General features: G+C 45.9%; 1 protein-coding gene across 5 annotated transcripts in view; it reads left to right on the forward strand.

Moving 5' to 3' along the window:
• LOC144175221 (uncharacterized) overlaps positions 1-22,442 on the forward strand; it is a 119,494-nt gene that overhangs the window by 7,629 nt on the left and 89,423 nt on the right. For 4 of the 5 annotated variants that reach the window (XM_077704325.1, XM_077704326.1, XM_077704323.1 and 1 more), the window contains exons 2-3: positions 2,415-2,468; positions 15,080-15,121. In XM_077704325.1, coding sequence (XP_077560451.1) covers positions 2,415-2,468; positions 15,080-15,121 — 96 coding nt within the window. Of the gene's footprint in view, positions 1-339; positions 352-2,414; positions 2,469-15,079; positions 15,122-22,442 lie in introns of those variants that run through there. The other variant, XM_077704327.1, reaches the window with a different exon arrangement.

Here is a 22,442-nt window from a genome sequence, read left to right on the forward strand (position 1 = left end):
TGGTGTATTTGACCGAACGAAAAACAAAACGACAGAAAAAAATTCTTGGTTTCAACGGGAAGGAGGAATGTATTTGGAGAGGAGTGATGGCCTTCTCAAATTTTGGGAACTGGGCTTCCCCGCGTCCGGCTACGGTATCCATGTTTATAACACAAGAAAGACGCCATCCTGTTCCCAAATTTGTTCTTGACGCTTCGGCTTCCAGCACGGAATCCTTGTTCACAATGACCACTGTGTTGAAGCGTCAAGGACGATTTTGTTGGCTCGTTGGCGCCTCTATTTTGTTTCTTATGTACCCTCCCGGCCAGACGGGACAATCGGCTCGGTATAGATAGATGTCTTACAGTGAGGGTGAAGCGGTCGCCCTCGATTCCGCGGAATGCGCATGCGACGGCAAGATTGCTTCTTTGGGGCAAATGTGGATCCACCAGTGGTGGGGACGTAGCGCTGAGTACATGGTGCGAGCAGCATCACGGCTGCGCCAAACAATGACTGTGTTTTATAGCGATGTAAGCTATTGAGGACAAATCGAGCGGTGGCGCACACCCTACTTCTCTGCTGGCAGGATATTCTGCTGACAACCCAGATCAATATTCAGAACTCTTGAAAATTTTTAGAAGTATTTTTTTGAAGGCTTCTGCAATGTTGCTTTTCTAAGAGAAGTAACATTGACCTTTCCGTTATCATGAGGTCTGTGACCACCCATTGCAATGGGTGGCTAATAACTCTCAGTAGCCACTTTTGATGCAGAAGGCACGGCAGGCCTTCCTGCTGGACTTTGATTGCTTGATCCTCCGAAATAGTGTTGGCGGTGCCATTGTGCTTGCTCTTGGGCAGCCGTTTGAAGAGCCAAGAGAATAAAAGGGGATTTTCACAGCAAGGTGAAGCTATAACCAAAGCGTATTTCTCTGCGGTTTTCTTTGTTGCCAGACCGCAAATACGCCGCCCTCCACGAGCAGATGGAGAAAACCACTAAAAACTTCCTATACTGTACATCCCCCTTAGGGGATATAGATTATAGAAAAGCTAAGATGCCACAAAAAGTGGAATGCCGAGACGCAGGCGCCCCACTCTTTATCAACAGGCAAGCTTCTGCATCAAATAGTGTTTTCTTGTTCGTTTTCATCGCCGCAGTGGCAGAACCTGTAGTGGGAAATACTTTGCCGCGGTTAACGATTCAGAGGAACCCATCTGGCATGGCGGAGGAACGCTCTTTGAAGCGAGAGACGTAAGCAATGTGAGTGAGCGACTAGATTGTTTAGGGCTGAACTAGAAAAATTGTGAACGTCAGATCCGTCCCCTGTGATAACTTACAATAGGCTCAAGCGTAGCATGGCAGCATCATAGACGACAGCCCTTTTGTAGACGGTTTTCACTGCAAGAATATAGAAAACTAAGTAAAGTGAAGGTTCTCACTCATAGTAAACGAACAATATTTGGAGCGAGACATGATAAAAACTTATATGGTCAATAAATCTCAGCCCAAAACATCCACATACAACCCCTTCACGTGTACAATTATAAAATTGATTTTTAATTCCATTAGTCGGCATTTAGTCGTTTGCATCCGTATTTCACGTGTTTGTATTAGTCTTCAGCAATGATTATAACGTTATTGCGGTGTTTATTCAGAACAACTGAAACCGTCTAAGCAGAATGGCGTATTTTTAGTTGGGGCCCGGTGCTCGTCACAAAGCATAACCTAGAACGGACCGTGTGTAGTGACAACAGTGAACGCTATTACTTCAGCCTCAATTAAACTTCCAAGATATCGATAGGACAACCATCCACAATAAACGAACACCACCACCCTTTCACATTTCTTCCTGTCTATACGAAATAAAAATGACTGGAATGAATAAAAAACATCTAGTAGTCACTTCCGTACTGTGGTTTCTCTCAGGGAAGTAGAACTAAAGGCGGCAAGGTTGGCATTAAAAACTTGTAAGCTATGCGAGTGTTCACGCAATCTCCTGGTATCTCTGTGTATTGGCTTGAAAAAAATGTTTTTGTGTGCTCGGATGGCCATCCTTGATTATTTGCTGCGGAATGTTTTAGGGGTGAAAAGATCATGAGCACTTTAAATTTTTAGTCCCATCTTATTGCTAACTTTGCCAATCTTGTTACCACATGCAGTGTAGCGACGAGCCTGTTGCGTCCCCGCAAAAACAAGTATAACTTATTTTCCCGATGTTATTCGACTTACAAGTGCGGGAGGAATAACGGCTCCTTTTACCTTGATGCTGTGCTGCACTTCCATGCCCTAGCCACCCGGAGCCTTGAGTGCAAGTATGCAGGAAATAAATCTCAGGTCTGAATCGCGGTCTCTACCATTCGTCATTGCAATATGATAAATTGTAAAGTTTCATTTCCTCTAGCAGTTTCCTAATTGCTCTGTGCACGTCACATTCCAGGTGCTGGGGAATCTGTTTCTAAAGGAAATGCTCCAAAGTCCGATCTGCAACCATGTGAGTTATTTTCTTTTCTTCGGATCTTCAATTCTTGAACATGTGCTCCTTTGTTTTCAAATAAGTTGACATATTGAGAATATAACTGCTAAATTGTTATTTCAATATCTTGTGCAAACTCAGCCTCTTTTTTGCAATTTAGAGGCTTGTGCACAGTTACATGTTCTTGACGTTTCTCGTCCCTCACAACTAAATGACAAATTGCCGGATAAAATTTTGATATTAGGTCAAGCACACAAGTTTGCTTGACGCTTCACAGGAAGCCATGGCCTAATAATTGCTGTCTGTATCGGATCTCAACCATTTTACAAATAAAAAGGAGTGCCCGCTCATAGACGCGATGTAATATTTTTTGGCAGTTCTTAACTAAGCTAGAACATTTTCTCAATCGCTCTAGACTTAGGATAGGTAGACAGCTATCTGGAGCGTTTGGTACCGTCTCTCTGTAAAGGCGTTAATGACGGGAGGGGGGGGGGTGTAGAAGTGAATATGTGTTTTTACAGCTGAGACGGCGAGCTGTATTCATAACTGACGCTAAAAGGCCAATCGTTAGTCAGTGACGAGTTGTCGTAAAGCGCCGTGCTGAAAACCGTCATTATTTTGACGATAACTCGCGTAGCCTGAAGCCAATTTAGCGAGTAGTGCTCAAAGTTGTCGAAACAAATCGCATTGAATTTGGAAACAGCAACCTACATTTTTTGCTAGTTATGAACGCGTCGAGGAGAGGCAGTGACGAAACAGCTGGCTGTCTTGACGTATACCTTATAATTCGTTTATTGACTGATTGGTGGGTTTAACGTGCCGGCGCAACGCAGGCGATGAGGCGCGCCGTAGTGGAGGGCTCCGGATTAATTTTGACCACCTGGGGATCTTTAACGTGCGCCGAAATCTCGTATTCACGGGCGTTTTTGCTTTTCGCCTCCATTAGAAAAGCGGCTGCCGCGACCTTATGATTCGTGATTTAAAGTGACGTTTTGTGGCCCGAAGCGAACGTACGAAGAGAAGTTGTGAAAAGGCACTGCGCGCCTTCCTAAACAGATTTGCATCAAACGCGTGCCCTCACTGTTTTGTCATGTGTAAAGCTTTCCTTATTTTTCAGTTTATGACTTTCGTGTTCGAAGCTTTATTTGCAGCAGAGGGATGGGAAACACCAGTATGCGACGGCCCATCGTTAGATCTAACGTCATGCATTGAGGTACGACGTCGTTGTCCGGTACCCCGAAGTTCGGAATACAATAGGTAGTACGTTGTTCGGTTTTTCGCAGGGCTAAGCATTAGGGTGATCCAACGCTACCAGCAGTTATTACACTTTGAGCATAAAGTCACGCTTTGAAGTATCATGTCTCCAACAAAACGCTTCTCGATCAAGATTTTGATGTCAAAAGAGGAGAAAATGGCAACGAAATTTCGGTTTTAGAAGCTCCAGTTTGAATGTGCCCATTTCAGCTTCTTCGTCAGCGGGCCCAACTGCACAAGCTGCCTGCGATAAACCTTACGATTCTTCCAATATATTTAGTTCAGAGTGAGTTTTTGTCCGGCCGTACTCCATCTGTGCCGTTTCGTCTAGCACCCTCGGTCTGATATTTTTATAACAAATATGCAGCAGCTGACACTCAAAAATGTTTTACAAATCTAGCTTGTTTTCTTTATACTGGGGATGTCACGCACTATAAACATTTTCTAAATCATCAAAGGTGAACCTTATCTGATTTGTAAAACTGGTGAATAACTTCAATTTTTTGTTATGATCAATGCCTCACGATTTGGTTTGGAGCATTTTTTATTTGTGTCTATCCCTCCATTTTGTTGGTACCGGGCATGTGAGGTAAATTAAGATTATGTCCAGAAATGACAGCATTAGGCACATGTGTCTGTAATTGGTTCTGAGTTCAATTCTTCTTTTTCTAATTATTTGGAATGACATTTCTTTAGAATTCTGGGTCAGACGGGCTAGAAAACACCTATTTTTACTGTGTAGTCATATGCCACACAGAAGCTCCTCCGAAATCAGAGTACACTACGCTTTCTGTTTTCTTGACGTCATGGTGATCCCTTGGAAAGTGATCTACTAGGTGGTATCTTTTTCCTGTGTCTTACCTTTGCGGTAACTGTGCTCATCATGGGTGGAATTTCCTCTTGAAATAGAGTCTTCATTGAATTGTCTTTGCATTGCCAAAAAGGGCACCTTTTTGTAACTCAGCTTTATGATCTTCCCTCGAAAGGGTAACTGCTGTGTCTACGTTTAAACTTTAGTGTCTTTTATTTTTTGTAGATGACATTTACTTTCAGTCATTGAACCATAATCTCCAAGTGACTGCCTTCTTCAAGTTCGCCCTATTTAGGAGGTTTAGTATCTAGTTCGTTTTTGTTCGTTTGTTAGCCTTTGCTTTAACACGGGCTGGACGAGTAGCGAGCCAGTTCCTCCTAAAACTGGAAGAAAAAGTGGGTGGGCCACTTTTTTCAGGAATGTTCAAGACAAGTGTACGGAGTTTTGGTGTATAGGTGCTAATATGAACAATGCCTGTCAACGTCAACAGATCGCGTATTTCTTCAGGAGGGAACTCTTCAATTTCCTTCGCGATTCCCTATAAGAGCGTTGAGTCTTTGGCACCAGGTTCAGAGATTCAGTAGTGTCGACATTTGTCCCCAGCTTAAATTTTTACTTTCACTGGCGGTAGCAATGGCCAGTGCCGGGGTGCTGAACTATAGTAATCACACCAATAAATGTAACACGTGGTGTGTTGCCTGTTATGTTTTATACTTATTGCACTATGTGACTGTGAACAGTTAGGAGCTCCCGTATTTTGTCAATAACATGGGCTCCCTTCAGGAGGTGTGCGATTATTGGAAACGGCTGCCACTCGTGTTTTATTCCAGCTATCCAAAACAAATTGCACACATATAGTGTGATGTATATCCATCAGTCCCAGTTTTATAATAAAGAACATAGGCTTCATGGGAGGCGTGTAGTTACAGAAAGCCCTAACAGATGCCGCGCGCTATTCCAACACAGCAAAATTCAACTGAATTCCACGTACTGTGGAGTTTAAATGGAATGAATGACTTTATTACAGGAGGAGGCCAATAGGCCTTGTTGGGGGACGGGTGAAAAGGGGAGTGTAAATAAAAACATCTTTCCAGCTTGTTTTGTTTGTCAGGATAAAATTATGAAATTCGTTTTTGTACATTTGTTGGGGCATTACTAGTAAGCAAAAATTATGATATTTGGATTTTAATGGCGCAAGGCCAGCTAAGGGCAAAGAGCGCCGAACAAAAGTGATTTCATGACAGCGACGTGAAAGTAACAGTAGAGAATTTCAGTAAAAATAAACAATGTAAACACAAGCTAATGAAGATGACTGGTGTAAAGGGCCAGGTTGTCATGATGCATGATAAGAGGTGAGATGTAAAAAATTGACATCGGTGAGAAACTTAAAAACATGCTTGGTGGAAAACAGTGGCTCGTCTCCTAAAAAGAACGATGGGTGAAACGGGACGGGTTGTCTGTATAGTTGTGGGAAGTGTTTGCGTCGTGTTGTGTTAAGTGCCTTGCATTAGATGAGTACGTGGATTACGGATAGACCCTCTCCACACCCGCTGCACATGGGTCTTGGAGATCCAGTGAGTAGGTGCGAGTGTGTTGCATGTGTGTGGCCTATCCGTAATCTTGCCAAGGTCACTTCGGTGTGTCTGTTGTGCGAGTCTATTGTGTATCGTCCCAAGTGTGACTTTATTACATGTAGTTTGTTGTCTGTCTGTTCACTCCAATGTGTTTGCCATGTTTTACGTAGGTGTTGTCTGATGAGTGGCTTGAGGTCAGTGTAGGGTACTGTTGCTATGTCTAGAGTGTTTCTGAGTGCAGCAGCAGCGGCCATTTCATCAGCCAACTCATTGCCAGCGATCCCAGCGTGGCCTGGAACCCAGCAGATGGTCACACTCAGACCTGACGCATACGCTGACATCAAAGATTTAAAAACAAGATTTAAAACTTAATTTTTGCAAGGCCTTTGTGACGACAATGTGCGCACGACGCTAAGTGAATTTGTGAAAATGATGGACTTAGCAATGTCACGTTCGATAATGTGATTTAAAACAAGAAATATACCACATGCTTCCACCGTAAAGATGCTGGAATTCACATTCATTGTTTTGCAAGCATTGAAATTGGGTCTGTGTGCAGCACAACACACTGCAATGGATGTTTTTGATGCATCACTAAAAAATTCTTCCGCCCCATATTTCGCCTGGAGATACATGAAATGCTGCAAAATGGCAGTTGTGGGCACCGTGTTTTTCTTAAAGTGCGTAAACGACGAATCACACAATACAGGGCGAAGATTTCATGGCGCTATAGAATCAATGAGAGATGTTTTAAAAGTGTCTAAAAACGAGACAGAAAGTTCAGAGGCCTCCTGCCTCGGCCTGAGCGAGACAGGCGCAGAAATAGATGGACAATTAAAAAACTGTTGGGATGTAGCTGTATCGTTCATTATAGACTTAATGGGATGGTGAGACATTGATGAAACTTTAAACGCATATAGCAAATCGACATACTCGCGCTGGTACCTTAGGCACCATCTGTCACACTCGACGTACAGACTTTGCACAGGGCTAGTCCGGAAAGCACCAGAGGCAAGTCGAAAGCCCAAGTGCTGCACTGGGTCGAGCATTTTCAAAGCAGTTTCCCTTCCTGAACCACACACAACACTCCCATAGTCTAATAACGAGCCTACCAGGCTGGTAAACAATCGCAGCAGCAGTTTTTTGTCAGCACCATACGAGTGATGCGACAAGACCTTGAGAATATTAACTGTTTTAAGACATTTTTTTTAGTTGTTTGATATGAGGGATAAAGGAAAGTTTTTCATCAAGGACTATGCCTAGGAACTTGTGTTTTTTGACCGGAATCGAGACACCATTCAGTTTGATGTCTGGATCTGGCCTGATCCCACGCCTTTTGGAGAACACAACACAAGTGCTCTTAACTGGGTTTAGCTTAAATCCGTTCTGATCCGCTCAGCCAGCTAGCTTATTAACACCAAGGTGGACTTGGCGTTCGCAAATTGACATATTACACGAATATTACACGACTTAAAAGATATTTGGACATCATCTACATACAGTGTACAAGAAATGGTTCATGGCAACGCCTTTCGAAGTGAGTCCATCTTGACTATGAACAACGTGAAGCTCAAAACGCCACCCTGAGGCACACCATTTTCCTGCACACAAACATTAGAAAGGGCAGTACCAACTCTTACACGAAAGGTTCGTTCTGCCAGGTAGCTATAAAGAGTGTTAAACATATTGCCCGAAACACCGAATGATTTCAGGTCGCAAAGTATCCCGTATCGCCAAGCGGTGTCGTAGGCTTTCTCAAGATCAAAAAAGACCGTAGCACAAAACTGTTTGAGGACAAAGGCATCCTTTATATGCGACTCAAGGGCGACGAGTTGGTCGTTTGTGGATCGCCCCACCCTGAAGCCGGCCTGGCAGCTCTCGAGAAGATCATTGTACTCTAAGAAGTACACAAGTCTCCTGTTAATCATCTTCTTGAGAAACTTGCACAGGCAGCTTGTGGGGGCGATGGGTCGATAACTGGCGGGAGAAGAAGGGTCCTTAACCTCCTTCAGGAACGCCACTACAATAGCCTCCGTCCAGGATTTTGGAATGTGCCCCGAAGGCCATATGTTGTTGTATAGGTGTAGGAGTGTTTCAAGAGTATCTGGGTGTAGGTGTTGTATCATGGTGTATGTAACCTTATCTGCGCCTGGAGCTGAAGGTTTACATGTGATCAGGGCAGCCCTCAGCTCATAGAGTGTAAATTCAGAATTGTAACCAGATTTTGACCTGTTATTATCATGTAAGGACTTCTTTTCACAAGCGGTTTTATGTCTCAGGAAAGTGTTTGTGTAGTGTGCAGAGCTTGAAACGTGTTGGAAGTGTTGTGCAGGTGTGTTAGCCGGGTCTTCGAGTGTGTCCGCTGTTGTACTGAGCAGGGGCAGGCTATGTGTATGTTGTCCATTAAGTTTACGTATTCTTGTCCATACCTTGTGAGTGTCTGTGTATGAGTTAATGGATGTAAAGAAAGCGCGCCAACTCTCCCTTTTCGCCTCACGATGCACACGCTTTCCAAAGGCCTTTGCCCGTTTAAACGAGATCAGGTTATACGACGTGGGGTACCGGCGAAGGACACCCCACTCCTTGTTTTGGGCCTCTCGCGCCCGCCTACAGTCCTCGTTCCACCAGGGCCTCCTTGGGTTGCAGGACGCACTGGAGGCATGGGGAATGGACTTTTGGCAAGCGTCGAGGATGTGCGCACTGAGGAGTTGGGCTGCTTCATCCACGTGTAGGCGTTTTATGGCTCTGTGGTGTAGTTGAGATGTTTGAGTGAATGTGCTCCAGTTTGCTTTTGATTCATTAAACTTTTTATGGGAAGATGGACTGCTGGGGCCTGTACAAATATTCGTTAACCAAGTGGGGAAATGGTCACTGCCAAATGGGTCCGTGCCCACACCCCACTCAAGACATGGAAAGAGAACTGCAGAACCAATAGCCAAGTCAAGATGTGAGTATGTATTGTGTCCTAAGTTATGGTATGTAGGCTGTTTTTTTGTGGAAATGGCATTCTTCAGAGGATGTAAGAAACTTCTCTATCAGGCGACCTCGGGCATCCGTTCTGGAGGAGCCCCAAAGTGAGTTATGCGCATTAAGTTCGCCTGTTAGGATGTATGGTTCTTGCAGCTGGTCAACCAGTGCCTCGAAATCTGAGCTCAGAAGTGCAAAATCAGGAGAGATGTAAATGGAGCATACCGTTATCAACCTATTAAATATTATCGTACGGTTCGCTACAGCCTCAAGGGCAGTGTTTAAAGAAAGAGGGTGGCATGCTAATGATTTCCGGCTGACAATGGCCACACCACCTGAAGAGAGAGTGCAGCCAACCCTGTTCTTTCTGAATAACATGTACCTATTCAAGAAATGTGTTTAGAATTGAGGTGGGTTTCCTGGAGACACATGATACTTGGTTGATGGGCATGCAGAATCTCATACACATCGTCAAGATTTTTGAGGAGGCCTCTGCAGTTCCATTGCTTGATGTTTTCTGCTCCCATTATGTAAATTTAAGAATAACTGGAGTGTGTGTGTGCGTGTGTGTGTTCATGTGTCGTCTTTCGGAGCTGTTACTCTGGGATTAGGCTTTTTAGGCCTTTCTGTAGGCTTGGAAGTCGGTGGCCGCTCCTTGCGCTGCGTTGCAGGCAGGAACAGCCAGACATCCATGTCGTCATCAGATGTCCGAGGGGTGCCTGATGGACCGGGCCCCCCGGACTTGGCCCCCTTTCGGGAGCCCTTCGTTTCAGCCTCCACCACCGAGGTCGTCCGGGGCACCAGGGGTGGCACGGGCGGTGCGGGGGCGGTGGGAGACGGTGCGGGGCCCGCGATGTCCATCCCCTCGGCACCCTCCAACACACTAGAGGACGGGGAGGTCAGAGGCGGGAGCCGCACCGGTTCCAACAGAAGTGGCCTGCACCACAACCGCTGCTGCCTCAGCAAGCGGCTTGGTGCCGGGTTGGGCTGCGTGAGGCAACCCAGCAGGGGGCGGGACCAGGTCAGACTCGCTGAACTGGGTCCCTGTGGACACCAGACGCCGCTCCGCCCCCCGGCGAGCCGCGTCGGCGTACCTCCCCAGGGGGAAAGAGGCGAACCTCCTTCGCGCCTCGGGGAAGGTGATGTTCTCAGTGACCTTCACATTAATGATCGGCTTCCCCTGCTTAAACTTCTCGCACTTTCGAGAGTAGGCGGCATGGGGTCCCTGGCAGTTGGCGCAGGTGAGGGTTGACGATGGAAAATTATCAGATGGATGATCATGGTGAGCACACTTTGCGCATGTCAGACGACCACGGCAGGAGTTGGTAAATTCCTTTTCCGTGATTACAACCGAAGGATCACTAACGCAACTCTGTTTATTCTTTCTTATTAAATACGCTTCTAGCAGTTCGCGCTCACGTCTCGTTTTCCCACGACCGATAGTGCTAGTGAGGTGAAACCGTGGGGCACAATTCTGGCAATCTTTTACATGCAAAGCTAGATTGCTTCCCGTGCCCGAGCCTAAGGTTCCTCGGTGCTGCCTCAGCCGTTCATTTAGGCACCCGCCAGTCTTCCCAATGTATATTTTTCCACCTAAATGAATGTGCCTAAATGAACACCTGAGGCCACACCGAGGAACCTTAGGCTCGGGCACGGCAAGCAATCTAGCTTTGCATGTAAAAGATTGCCAGAATTGTGCCCCACGGTTTCACCTCTCTAGCACTATCGGTGGTGGGAAAACGAGACGTGAGCACGAACTGCTAGAAGCGTATTTAATAAGAAAGAATAAACGGAGTTGCGTTAGTGATCCTTCGGTTGTTATCACGGAAAAGGAATTGGAATTCTTATCTTTATAGTTCAGCTCTTCACGTTGTTCAAAAGTGTGCGCGCGCGCAGGTTTTGGCGTATAAATGTGATGTGTTTCTGCCGAATAAACCAGTTGTTAGTCCAGCGGTATTGTGTGTGTGCCTCCTCCTCTTGTCCTGCGTTCTGCTCGCTGGTTTCCCCTTTTCTGAACATTATGAACCAAATAGCCCAGCAATTCACTCTCTTGAAATATTATTCGCTGGCACTTAAAGCAGCGGCGCGGGTTTAGAATGTAGGGCCGGACATTACAATGTACAAAACCTGCATTGACCTACTCTGGGAGTGCGGACCGGTCAAAAGTAAGGATAGTGTGCTTGGTCGATACTACTTTGTCATCCCTCCTCATAGTTATGCGCCTCACAGCTGTCACGCCCTCATTTCTCAGGCCCTCCAGCAGGTCTGCATCTGTCTCATTCATGAGGTCTAGTTCAGAGATGACACCTTGAGTACTGTTCAGGCTCCGGTGGGGTGTCACCCTGATTGCAAGATTGTCTATGCGAGTTTGTTCAAGAAGGATCTTGGCATGCTGTTGGTTGTGCACTTCAACCAGTATTTCTCCAGTTCTTTGTTTTTTGGCCTTATATTTGTCACCAATGATGCCCTCCAGAAAATTTGGTATTGGGAACACGGACTGTTATGCAAGAGGCTTTTCTTGTTCAGTGGATTCCAACACCAAAAAACGGGGGTAGTTATCGGGCTTTGGAAGACTGAGGGTTGGGAGTGGCGGAAATGAACCTTCGGTGCGGCCCCTTTTCAGGGGCCGATCATGTTTGGGGGGGGGGGGGGGGTACGATTTACCATATGGCATGTAAAATAAGCAGGGGACGGGGGTACTTTCTTCTCAAACCTTACCCTGATAGCCTGAGAGATCCGCCGGAGCTTGACCTGGGCTCCGAGGGCCACCGTTTGAGGTTTCTGCCCTTCACCTTAAAACTCGTTACCACGGTCGGTTACAGCGTGAGTATGGGGGCTCAGGGTCCGCCGTGTCACCAACACCGTCACCAAGATTGCTGAAGGTGCCCGTGCGGGGAGTAAGCAAAAATGAATTGAATATATAAACGTGCTCAATAGTTTGCGAGAAATCCGTAAAAATACGCAATTTTCTCAAAATTCTCATTGTCTTCATCACGTGGCTGTTCAGGAGATGTGTTGCAAAACAGCTTTAGACATTTTAGTGGGGTATCTATGGCAACAAAAACTTGGATACTTCAAAGTGCCGGTGATAAAAAGAGAAACTTCTCAGAAAATAAGTTAGCGTGCGTCACTCCCTCAGTGGTGTGTTTAAAATTAGCAGCAATATTGATATGTCGCTCCAGGATAGAAATGCATACCTAAAATTTAAATCCTCCAGGGGCAGTTTGGCTGTGCGTTGACAATTTTGGGCCGGCCTTTTTCGGCCCGGGCGTCAAGGCTATAATTTCAAAAATACTTTTCCCCTTTTAAAACCGCAGCATGGCGCGATTCTCAAAATTTGTTTGTGCACGTGTTTGACTTTAGTGACTTAAGTGACAAGCGGGTGACTCTAGTGAAAGGCCCGTTCAAGCCAGATGATTCGCATAAGGGTGCTCGGCAGGAGCTGTGCAGAAGAAGCAGGTGTCATTTCACGTGGTATGGTAGCGTGGTCGGTACTCCAGGGTTACCGCAGGAAATAGGGCCACTTGAACTCAAGTTCTACATCGCAAGAACCCGAGAGACAGGAGCGTGAAAAAGCACGATTTGCAGGTGGCTTATCGTGACGAGGATCGCACAGGACCGGTTGTGGCGTCTTACGCTTGTCCGACGGGTAAGACATATACCATCGTAGAATCTTTGCGACCGTGGTGTGGCCGCAACCAGCGAGAGCGCTTCGGGAGGTCGCTCGTCACAATGACGTCACTGCGTAAGCTACCTACAGGCACCGAAGAGGTGCAGTAGCAGTTGCAATTATTTCGAGTGGGGCAGCGCGCCGTCATCTGTTCGCCTATCACCCGCTCCTGTGAAGGAACAAGGGGCTCGCGCCCCGTGTTTGTACGGCGCATTTTTTTCTTGCCTCCTCCATTTTTTTTTCAGAAGTGGTTTGCCTGGGTGCGTTAGACGACTTACGGCTGCGCGAAGTTTGCGTCGACAAATAGCTCTAGCGAACGACTCAAAGTAGCGCAACATGCTGGAGAAAATGTGGCACGCATCGCGCATGAATAGCAAACATGCATACACCGCGTAGACAGATGTTGCCAGCTGTAGCAACAGCCTGGACAGGCGGAATCGTTTGTGCTAAACTGTCCCATACCGCCTCACTCAGGGCAATAACTGTTTTTTTTTTCTCTCTCCCACTTAAATCTCCACGTGGGGCGCAGCTTAGTCGACAAGACGTCTTGTTTATGCGCGCCCAGGTTTCATTTCTGGTGGTGCCAGTAGTTTGTTTGTGTAGCCAGGGGTGCAGCCACTAGCCCGCCGCCAGTAGTGGCCTGGGATGCTTGTTTGTGTAGCCAGTAGTAGCCTGGGTGTTTTGGGCTGACGCGGAGACTAAAAGTTCCTTGGCTGGTTAGAGGTATACTGCATCACAGTAAAAATGAAAAATTTGCATCTCTTACATGTACCCCCAAAACCCAAGAATAAAGAGAAAGGCCGCAAAAGAACGTTCTAAATATGGAACGAAAAGTCGGAAAACCGTATAATGTCCTGGACGTCCTAAAAAATGCCGATTTGGGGAAAAAACCGTTAGTCCTCGTTATCAGATGACTCGTGTTTTTGCAGATAGCAGATGCAGATAAAAATGCAGATAATATGTTGAACACTATTTTAAAACAAAAAGTTGTTGAAATGCAAAGGACAAAAGTTTTTTAAAAATGATATCACCGAACGAAAATTACGCATCTTGTACATGTATCCTCAAGACCCATGAATCATAAAAAAACACCCATAAAAACGCTCCAAATACAAATAACAGAATGGCGAAAACGGCAAAAAATCGTTTAAGGCTCTGCATTTTCACAAAAGTGCCGATTTGGTGAAAAAAACAAATGGAATTTTTATAATAACGGAGGTAATTGGTCGACCAAAATTAAAAAGAAAAGCGAAAATTAGAAAAACAAACAAAATGATATAATTACGAAAATCTCTGACAAAATCGAAACTATGCATATTATACATCTCGCTCCCAAACCCACAAAAAAACAAAGACCGCAAGAAAACGTTCAAAACACGAACAGAAGAATACCTAAATTAGCAAAAAACCACGTAACATCCGGCAGTTTGGCGAAAATTCACGTTTAGCCAAAAAAACACGAGTAATCTTTGTAATAGTCTAAATTAAGACAGGGGCATATGGATGCTAGAATGCCTCGCATTACGAGGCTATTCTCTGAATATCTGCAGATTTTTAGAAGGTAGCTTCTACACAACCGCAACGGTGGACTCAAAGCACCGATTGTTGCCACTGCAAGCTCAATGCAACTAAGACTATCGAGCGCGCAGCCATCCGCAACGATCCAACACCGTCGGGGCTCCACATTTCGCTGCGCTCTACATAATAAGTTGGCTGAAACTATTTGAAACTTTCGTAGTGAGTCTCCTCGATGTTAGTCCTAGTCCAGCTAGGTATATATCGAACGGCAAGCTCGCATAAAGCATGTTGGCTAATTTGTTGTTTGTGCGGGTCCTCCCATTTTTGTATATTGTATGAATCAAATACATTTTTTGTGTACTGCGATGCACACTTATGATATTTTGTACCTAAACTTGTAGTTACAATTTTGTTTATTTTGAGTTCGTTGCTTATTTTACCTAATTTTGCGCGCACTGCATTTTAATTAACACCATGGCGTTACATGCCGACAAGAATATTTCTTACTTTAGCACCATTCGTGCTCTCCTACAATAGTCTTTAAGTGCGCTGTCATATTTTTATTGGGACAGATTCTTTCATGTTTTAATCTTCAGCCCTGGTTAATCCATTGATCTTCTGAGTTACTTTCGACGATCGCACAAGTGCTTCGTAGACCACGCCAGCAATGGCCTTGATCCTGTGTGTTACTTACATGTTCTCTTGGCTAGAAGCTTTAAATTCGTTTTTTTCGAAATAAAGCGCACAAATTCACCCGTGTTAAATGATAACATGAATTTCTAAGTTATTTTTCCTCGTGTAGTTCTCTAACTGGCCTGTCTACTTCTAATTTCAGGTCCCACATCCAGAGATTTGAATGGACAAGGCGGGCGCCTATGTGAGTTATTTGCATTTCCTCAGATCCATCTTTCCTTGCTTTGTGTTTCTACCTTTTCGAACAAGTTGTGTTGTTTAGGATACCGCAATTTAATCGAAGTTTTTATGCCGCACGTAGTTTCAGTTGGGTCTTTATTTTGAGATTGCTGGCATAGTGTATAGCTACGAGACATCTAAAACACCAAGCGCTACAGAAAATGTTTCCATTGCGTCAAGCAGTGAAGGCCTGCTAGAAGGTGCCCAGGTGGGGTTCGCCTGTCAGTTGGTGCATGCCCCGTATCTCAATAATGTCAGTGACAAATCTTGTAGCATCCACTCAGTGCCGTGATGTGACCAATTGTGGGCAGTTGCTACTTAGGGTGAAGCACCGTCCCAGTCGCCATAGACCTGAGGTAAATACATAGCATGGCTAGAGCGTTTGGTTGAGTTGCTTTGTACGACCATTGATAAGCGGGTGGTCTGAAGTAGTCAACTTGTGTTTCGTACGGCAGATGGAACAAGGCACATTCATAACTGCTGATAAAAGCCAAGACTGTAGTCTCTGAGAGCTTGTCGCAAAACATCACGTTGAAAGACTTCGTTATTTTGGTGAAAGCTACGCAAAAGCTTTAAGAAAATGTAGAGAATAGCGCTTGGGTTATGTCGTAAAGGGTTTCCTTCAAAGTGGAGACAGAGAACCCCGTTATACGCAAATTCGGAAAGGGTATAGGAGATAAAGTCACGGAATGGTTGGCGTACTCGCCGTAGGATTAACTTTTCGTTGTCCAGACAATTGTTTTGCTGTTTGAAACATAAACGTTGTGGAGAACAGTACAAGTGCAATCGTTCTGTTGCAAAATTATAAAATAAAAAATTGATTAATCAATTAATAAATTTGGCCTACCACAAACGAGTTCGGCTCTACCTCGTACACTTGCTGCCTCTTCACGTGAAGGTTTCCGTATTATCTAGTTTACAACTCACTTGTATGACGAAGTTTGGATTTTTATGGCGAAAGGCTTACTGAGGCCAAGGAGCGCCAGAGGACAACTCACACGTACAAAATTTGATCCGCTGCAGAGGAAGGGGGACGTGGGTATCCAACTGCGCCACATTAGGCTTAACATCACGCGTTAAGATGTAAGCAGTTTACCGGACGTGGACCTCTGGGTACGATGAGTAAAATGTTCATTGATTGGCACGTCGCCGGCGAAATTGAAAGAATACCTAAGGTTAGTAATAAACATTGAGCGCTAACCGTTAGGGCAGGCTGTCAACTCTAGCTACTTCAACAGGACTGATTACAAAATGCGCTAATTTTGCGCCATCCCGCGTCTAATGGTTTCCATTATGTGATCTCAAAGTGAAAGCTTTTACGTACGATTCACCGTATAGGCGGGGCAGTGGTTACTTTTACTGGTTACATTGTCCGGACACTCGTGATGTATCCACAACGAATAAGGAAGACACATAAACTTTCATGGTGTTGCCATATATATATATATATATATAGACTGAAAAGATAAAAACTCACACAGAGCGCGAAAAAAATAAGGTTAGTAGAGACAGAGACAAACGAGAAAGACTTAGAAAATAAAAATAAGTTTACTGACGTTTCAGAGAGAGGACTCCCTTTCTTCAGAGTACTCTTCAGAGTACTCTTCAGAGTACTCTGAAGAAAGGGAGTCCTCTCCCTGAAACGTCAGTAAACTTATTTTTATTTTCTAAGTCTTTCTCGTTTGTCTCTGTCTCTACTAACCTCTGAGCAAGAGTGTCTGGCGGTTGTATGGGCTGTACAAAAATTCCGGCCATATCTCTACGGCCGACATTTCACGGTCGTTACAGACCATCACGCATTGTGCTGGCTGTCTTCATTGAAGAACCTGTCTGGGCGACTTGGTCGGTGGGTGCTGTGCTTGCAAGAATACGACTTTACGGTTACGTACAAGTCCGGAGTCAAGCACCTCGACGCAGACGCGCTTTCACGGTGCCCGCTCACGCAGTCGTCGGACGACTTGGTGACACCCACCCATGAGCTCCACCTGCCCATTGCACCCATAGATGTCACGTCTGCTGATCTCCGCGACTTGGTTGCCCGTCAACGCGCCGACAGCTACTGCCGAAACATAATCGATCGGCTCACCGGTTCGACGCAACCACCTAATAGCCGCCTACGTCGGCAACTACGAAATTTCCGGTTGGTTGATGGCGCGCTTCACCGTATCAACCACCACACCGATGGTGCCGGATGGGTTCCAGTTGTGCCTCGTTCCCTTCGTTCAAGCATCTTGCAAGCTTTCCATGATGACGCAACCGCTGGCCACCTTGGATTTCACAAGACATACGAGCGCAATCGAGGTCGCTTCTTTTGGCCGGGACTGTCTACCAGTGTCGCCAAATACGTCGCCTCCTGCCCGCCATGTCAACATCGCAAGAGATCTACGTCTCCACCCGCCGGTCTATTGCAGCCGGTTCCATGCCCAGCTACACCGTTTGAAGTGGTCGGTATTGACCTTTACGGTCCATTGCCTATGACGGCCACTGGTCACCGCTGGATCGTCACGGCCGTTGACCATCTAACTCGCTACGCGGAGACGGCTCCACTTCGTTCGGCCAGCGCTGCTGACGTCGCTCACTTTTTCTTGCACAATATCTTACTTCGCCATGGCGCACCTCGCGTCCTCCTAAGTGACCGGGGCAAGAGCTTCCTGTCGCAGGTCCTCTCCGATGTACTTCAAGCTGCTAACACCTCTCACAGGATGACATCGAGTTACCATCCTCAAACTAACGGACTTACGGAACGCTTTCACCGCACTCTTTCCGACATGCTCTCGATGTACATACAGCCTGATCACAGAAATTGGGACACTATCCTACCTTTTGTTACTTTTGCCTTCAACACCGCAGTTCAACGCACCACAGGATACACCCCATTCTACCTTGTGTACGGTCGGCACCCTTCACACACTTTGGATACCTGCTTCTTTACCGCTCCGGTTTCCCCTTCTGCATCGTCCCCCGAACAATTCGTTTCTCGCATCGCACATTGCCGCCAGCTTGCTCGCACGCGCACTGAAGCTAGTCAACAGGACCGCAAACAACGCTATGACACTGCTCATCGATCTGTTTACTTCTCCCCTGGTGACGAAGTCTTGATCTGGACACCGGTCCGCGTTCCCGGCCTCTGCGAGAAATTTTTACACCGCTTCCTTGGTCCTTACAAGATTCTCGAGGCGACCTCACCCGTCAATTATCGCGTCACCCCAGTTTGTGGAACTTCGGACCGTCGTCGTCGCGGTACAGAGATTGTACACGTGTCCCGGCTTAAGGCCTTCACTCGCCGTGATCCTGCCTAATCCGCGGCCAGGCGGCCGCTTTTCCCAAGAGGGGGCATTAGTGTGAGCTTTGTTTGAGGCTACAGCCTGTATGCCACCATAGGTAGCAATTGCCCACTATCATCACCACCGGCTTGAGGTGATCACTTCTTCATTTCCTGTACAAACTCATCATCATCGACGAGCCCGCTTCTTCGGAGATCATCATCAGTGCTGGGGCTTGATCGCCATCTTGCGTTCTAGTCGACTCGCCTCCGAATAAAGGAGCTACGAAGCCACGGTCTGGTCGTCTGCTATCTACGGCCTCACAAGATATATATATATATATATATATATATATATATATATATATAGTGAGCGCTGTCTTCACATTGATTGCTTGAGTGGTCATTCTCTCCATTGTGTCCAAACACACTATCATCAGCATCATCTCGCTCACGCATCGTTTGGTGTCATCATCGTATCGCTGGGCTCGCGCGATCCTAATCATCATCGGAGTTCGTTGGTTCGGCTGGCTCCTGAGTAACGACCGCCGGAATAAACACCGCCCTGCCTTAGGTCTGCTTTCCTGCTTTCCTCTCTCAATATATATATATATATATATATATATATATATATATATATATATATATATATATATATATATATATATATATATAAGACAGAAATAAGGGTTGGCAGTCAAGAAAACCTCGGAATGCAAAGGGAGGATTTGGTAGGCCATTGAAATAGATAAAGAATTTGCAAAGAAAGAAAGGAAGGGGAAACAAAATGCCCGCCAGGTGGGATCCGAACCCCCGACCTCCAGAATTCGCACCAGACCGGTATTCTCCCCTTTGCTTTCCGAGTTTTCCTTGACTTCCAACCCTTATTTCTGTCTTATTTCAACGAGCCCCTCATTTCGTATTCTGATTCGCTACACACACACAGATATATATACATTTATATATATATATATATATATATATATATATATATATATCTATATATATATATATATATATATATATATATATATATATATATATATATATATATATATATATATATATATATATATATATATATATATATATATATAAATTAATATACATATACATATATATATATTATTTTCCTGTAGCGCCACTATCCCCATCAGCACATTGGCCAGCTGGCACGGAAGACACTCTGCACTCGTCACCCGGTCTGGAGCGGCACCCCAGTTGTACTCACCCCGTCCTGACCATGGCACGACCAGCGCAACCTCAGTAAACGTGGGCTCGGCTGCACCGCCTCATCAGCCGCGTACAATTTGGTGGTCAGGACAAGCGGCTTCGCAAATCTGCTTCCCCAGCCACAACGCGGACGACGGCAAGTGAAGTACGTCCCCCGCACTCCCAGACTTTCCTTTGCTGATTCCGTTTGACCACATCACCAACCACGCTGCATGGTTCGTCATCCTGGAGAGCCGTTTTTATGTAAATGACATCTGGTCCCCGGAAATCAGGTACCTCGTGACATTACAGAAGCTACCTGCTGACCTCATGAGCAGATACAGCTGCCGACCTCAGTACCGAGTGCGTATGACTACTTAAAAGACACTGTCCTCAACCACTACGGTATGAAAACCCGGCAGACGACACTTCGAACAGAACCTGCAGCCGTTACCACCACCAGTCCTCCTACGACACCACTCCCGGCCTATGTACCCGAACCCTCACTAGGTGACGGGTCTGGGATCATGACCCGCCGCGGTGGCTCAGTGGCTAAGGCGTTGCGCTGCTGAGCACGAGGTCGCGGGTTCGATTCCCGGCCGCGGCGGCCGCTTTTCTGATGGAGGCGAAAAGCAAAAACGCCCGTGTGTACGAGATTTCGGCGCACGATAAAGATCCCCAGGTGGTCAAAATTAATCCGGAGCCCTCCACTACGGCGCGCCTCATCGCCTGCGTTGCGTCGGCGCGTTAAACCCCACAATCAATCAATCATCTGGGATCATGGGCGCGTATCTAGAACTCCCAGGCCTCTGTGGTCTTCCGGACTTCGAGACCCCTCGCTGCAACATATGTAGTTTAGAAGGACTTGTTGTTGGGCGAGTTGGTGCATTTTCTCAGAAGAGGTAAGCTGCGCTAAGGAAGACGCTACACGGATAGAGGTACACAAAGACAGGCGCAGACTTGCGAGCAAACTGTATTCCACGCAGAAACACACATAAATATACATATGGGCCTATAATTGCGCACGCGCGAAAACCAAAAACAAACTCAAAACATGACGTATCAACAACATGTGGTGAGCATTTTTACACACGCTCGTCGATAAACAACATCTCACTGTTGTACAGCACAATCGACGTATCGCTGACACAGTCATTTCCATTTTTCCTGATATGGTGAGCCTCGCGCATTTCCCTTGCTCGCCTATTTTTGCACTTACATAATATCTTAACTTGTTTGAAGAGTGGCTTACAGAGTGGCTTACACGTGCACGCCGAGCAATAATTGGGGAGATGTCCACTTGCGTGATTCTTAATGGAAAGTTCGTGTTCGCGCAACCTCACGTTCCCAAACCTGCCAGTCTGTCCGACGTAAACTTTGCCGCAGGAAAGGGGAATCTGGTAGACTACTCCAACGCAGCAAACAACGTAGCAATTGTTGTGCTTCTTTCCGCACCCTTGCTGCCTATTGTTACCCGTTTCAATGCGCGAACACATCCCCGCAAGCTTGACAGGTGCCGAAAACACAATTTCCACGCAATATCTCTTCATGACCTACTTATGGTTATGCGACGTCTTGTGCACATAAGGCACAACTCCATGTTTTTTGTTGCGTTCACTTCCATTGTCAATACTCGCGTTTTCCGTTCCTAACTTGTTCAATACTGCCTGCGCTGCCGAAGACACGACTTATTGCGGGAAACCAGCTTGATTTAACCTTATAATCTGCGCTTCGAAGCCTTATTGAGCCTTGTGGGGGCAAGCTTTCTTTAAAGCCGACATGATGCACTCGGAAGCTATAGCACGCTTGATAGTTTTTGAATGTGCTGAATCGTATGGCAACAATTCTTTTCGTGACCTTGGTTTATACTTCCAGCACACATGGTTGTCAGAGACTGTTATAACTATGTCTAAAAACTGAATTCCGTTATCTTTTGTTAGTTCGTGGGTGAAGGTTAGCCCTTTTCAATGGAACCTAAAACACTTAAAACCTCTACAATGGTGTTATCATCTGTATGGGTGGGTCGCTTTTTAAAAGTACAAAGAAGTCGTCAACGTAACGAAAAACAGAAACAACCTGGTTGCAGACGGGCCCCTCATTCAACGCTCTGTCAATTTCTGATAAAAACACATGGCACAACAAAGGAGCAACACATGACCCTATGCATATACCCTGTTTCTGATCATAAAGGGCCTCGTCAAATTGTACAACAGTAGAGGTGAGGTAAAACTCAAGCAATGCTAAAAACCTATCAACAGTTATCCCAGCTGAGTTCTGAAAGGCCACTTCCCCATGAGATTCAATACATTTCCGAACAACCCGAAACAATGCATCGTGAGGGATAGAACAAAACAGGTCTTCTACGTCAATAGGAAAAGCATGGCCAAAAGCTTCGTTTGATTGTAAAAAACTAATAACGGTTTCCGTGTTTTTTCTTTCAAACGGATCCTTAACATCTAGTTGCTTCAAACAACTCTGCAGGAATTTACTAATTCTGTTCTGCCAAGTACCTCTTTCACTCACAATTTTGCGGAAGGGAACGACCTGTTTCTGTGTCTTTGCAGTGAAGAACACTCTGAGGCAGTCTCCTTGGCTCTTGTTAACTTAGGTAGCCAGTTTTTGCAGCTCCATCTCTTTGCACATATGGTTTGTTCAGCTCGAGAGCCAATTTTTCATCAACAACGTAAGGGGCCAACCGCTGCGCTACCACCTCGCAGCGACACGGTTCCCTGACGAGTTCCTCGCCCAAATCCGGCTACCACCACCTTGCCCACCAACCCACGATGACTTGAAGAAGGCTGTTCTTAAGCAC

Source organism: Haemaphysalis longicornis, unplaced genomic scaffold (genome assembly GCF_048455015.1).
Source record: "Haemaphysalis longicornis isolate Haplotype H1 unplaced genomic scaffold, Haemaphysalis longicornis Haplotype H1 scaffold_3, whole genome shotgun sequence".
In the NCBI taxonomy this organism is placed as follows: Eukaryota; Metazoa; Arthropoda; class Arachnida; order Ixodida; family Ixodidae; genus Haemaphysalis; species Haemaphysalis longicornis.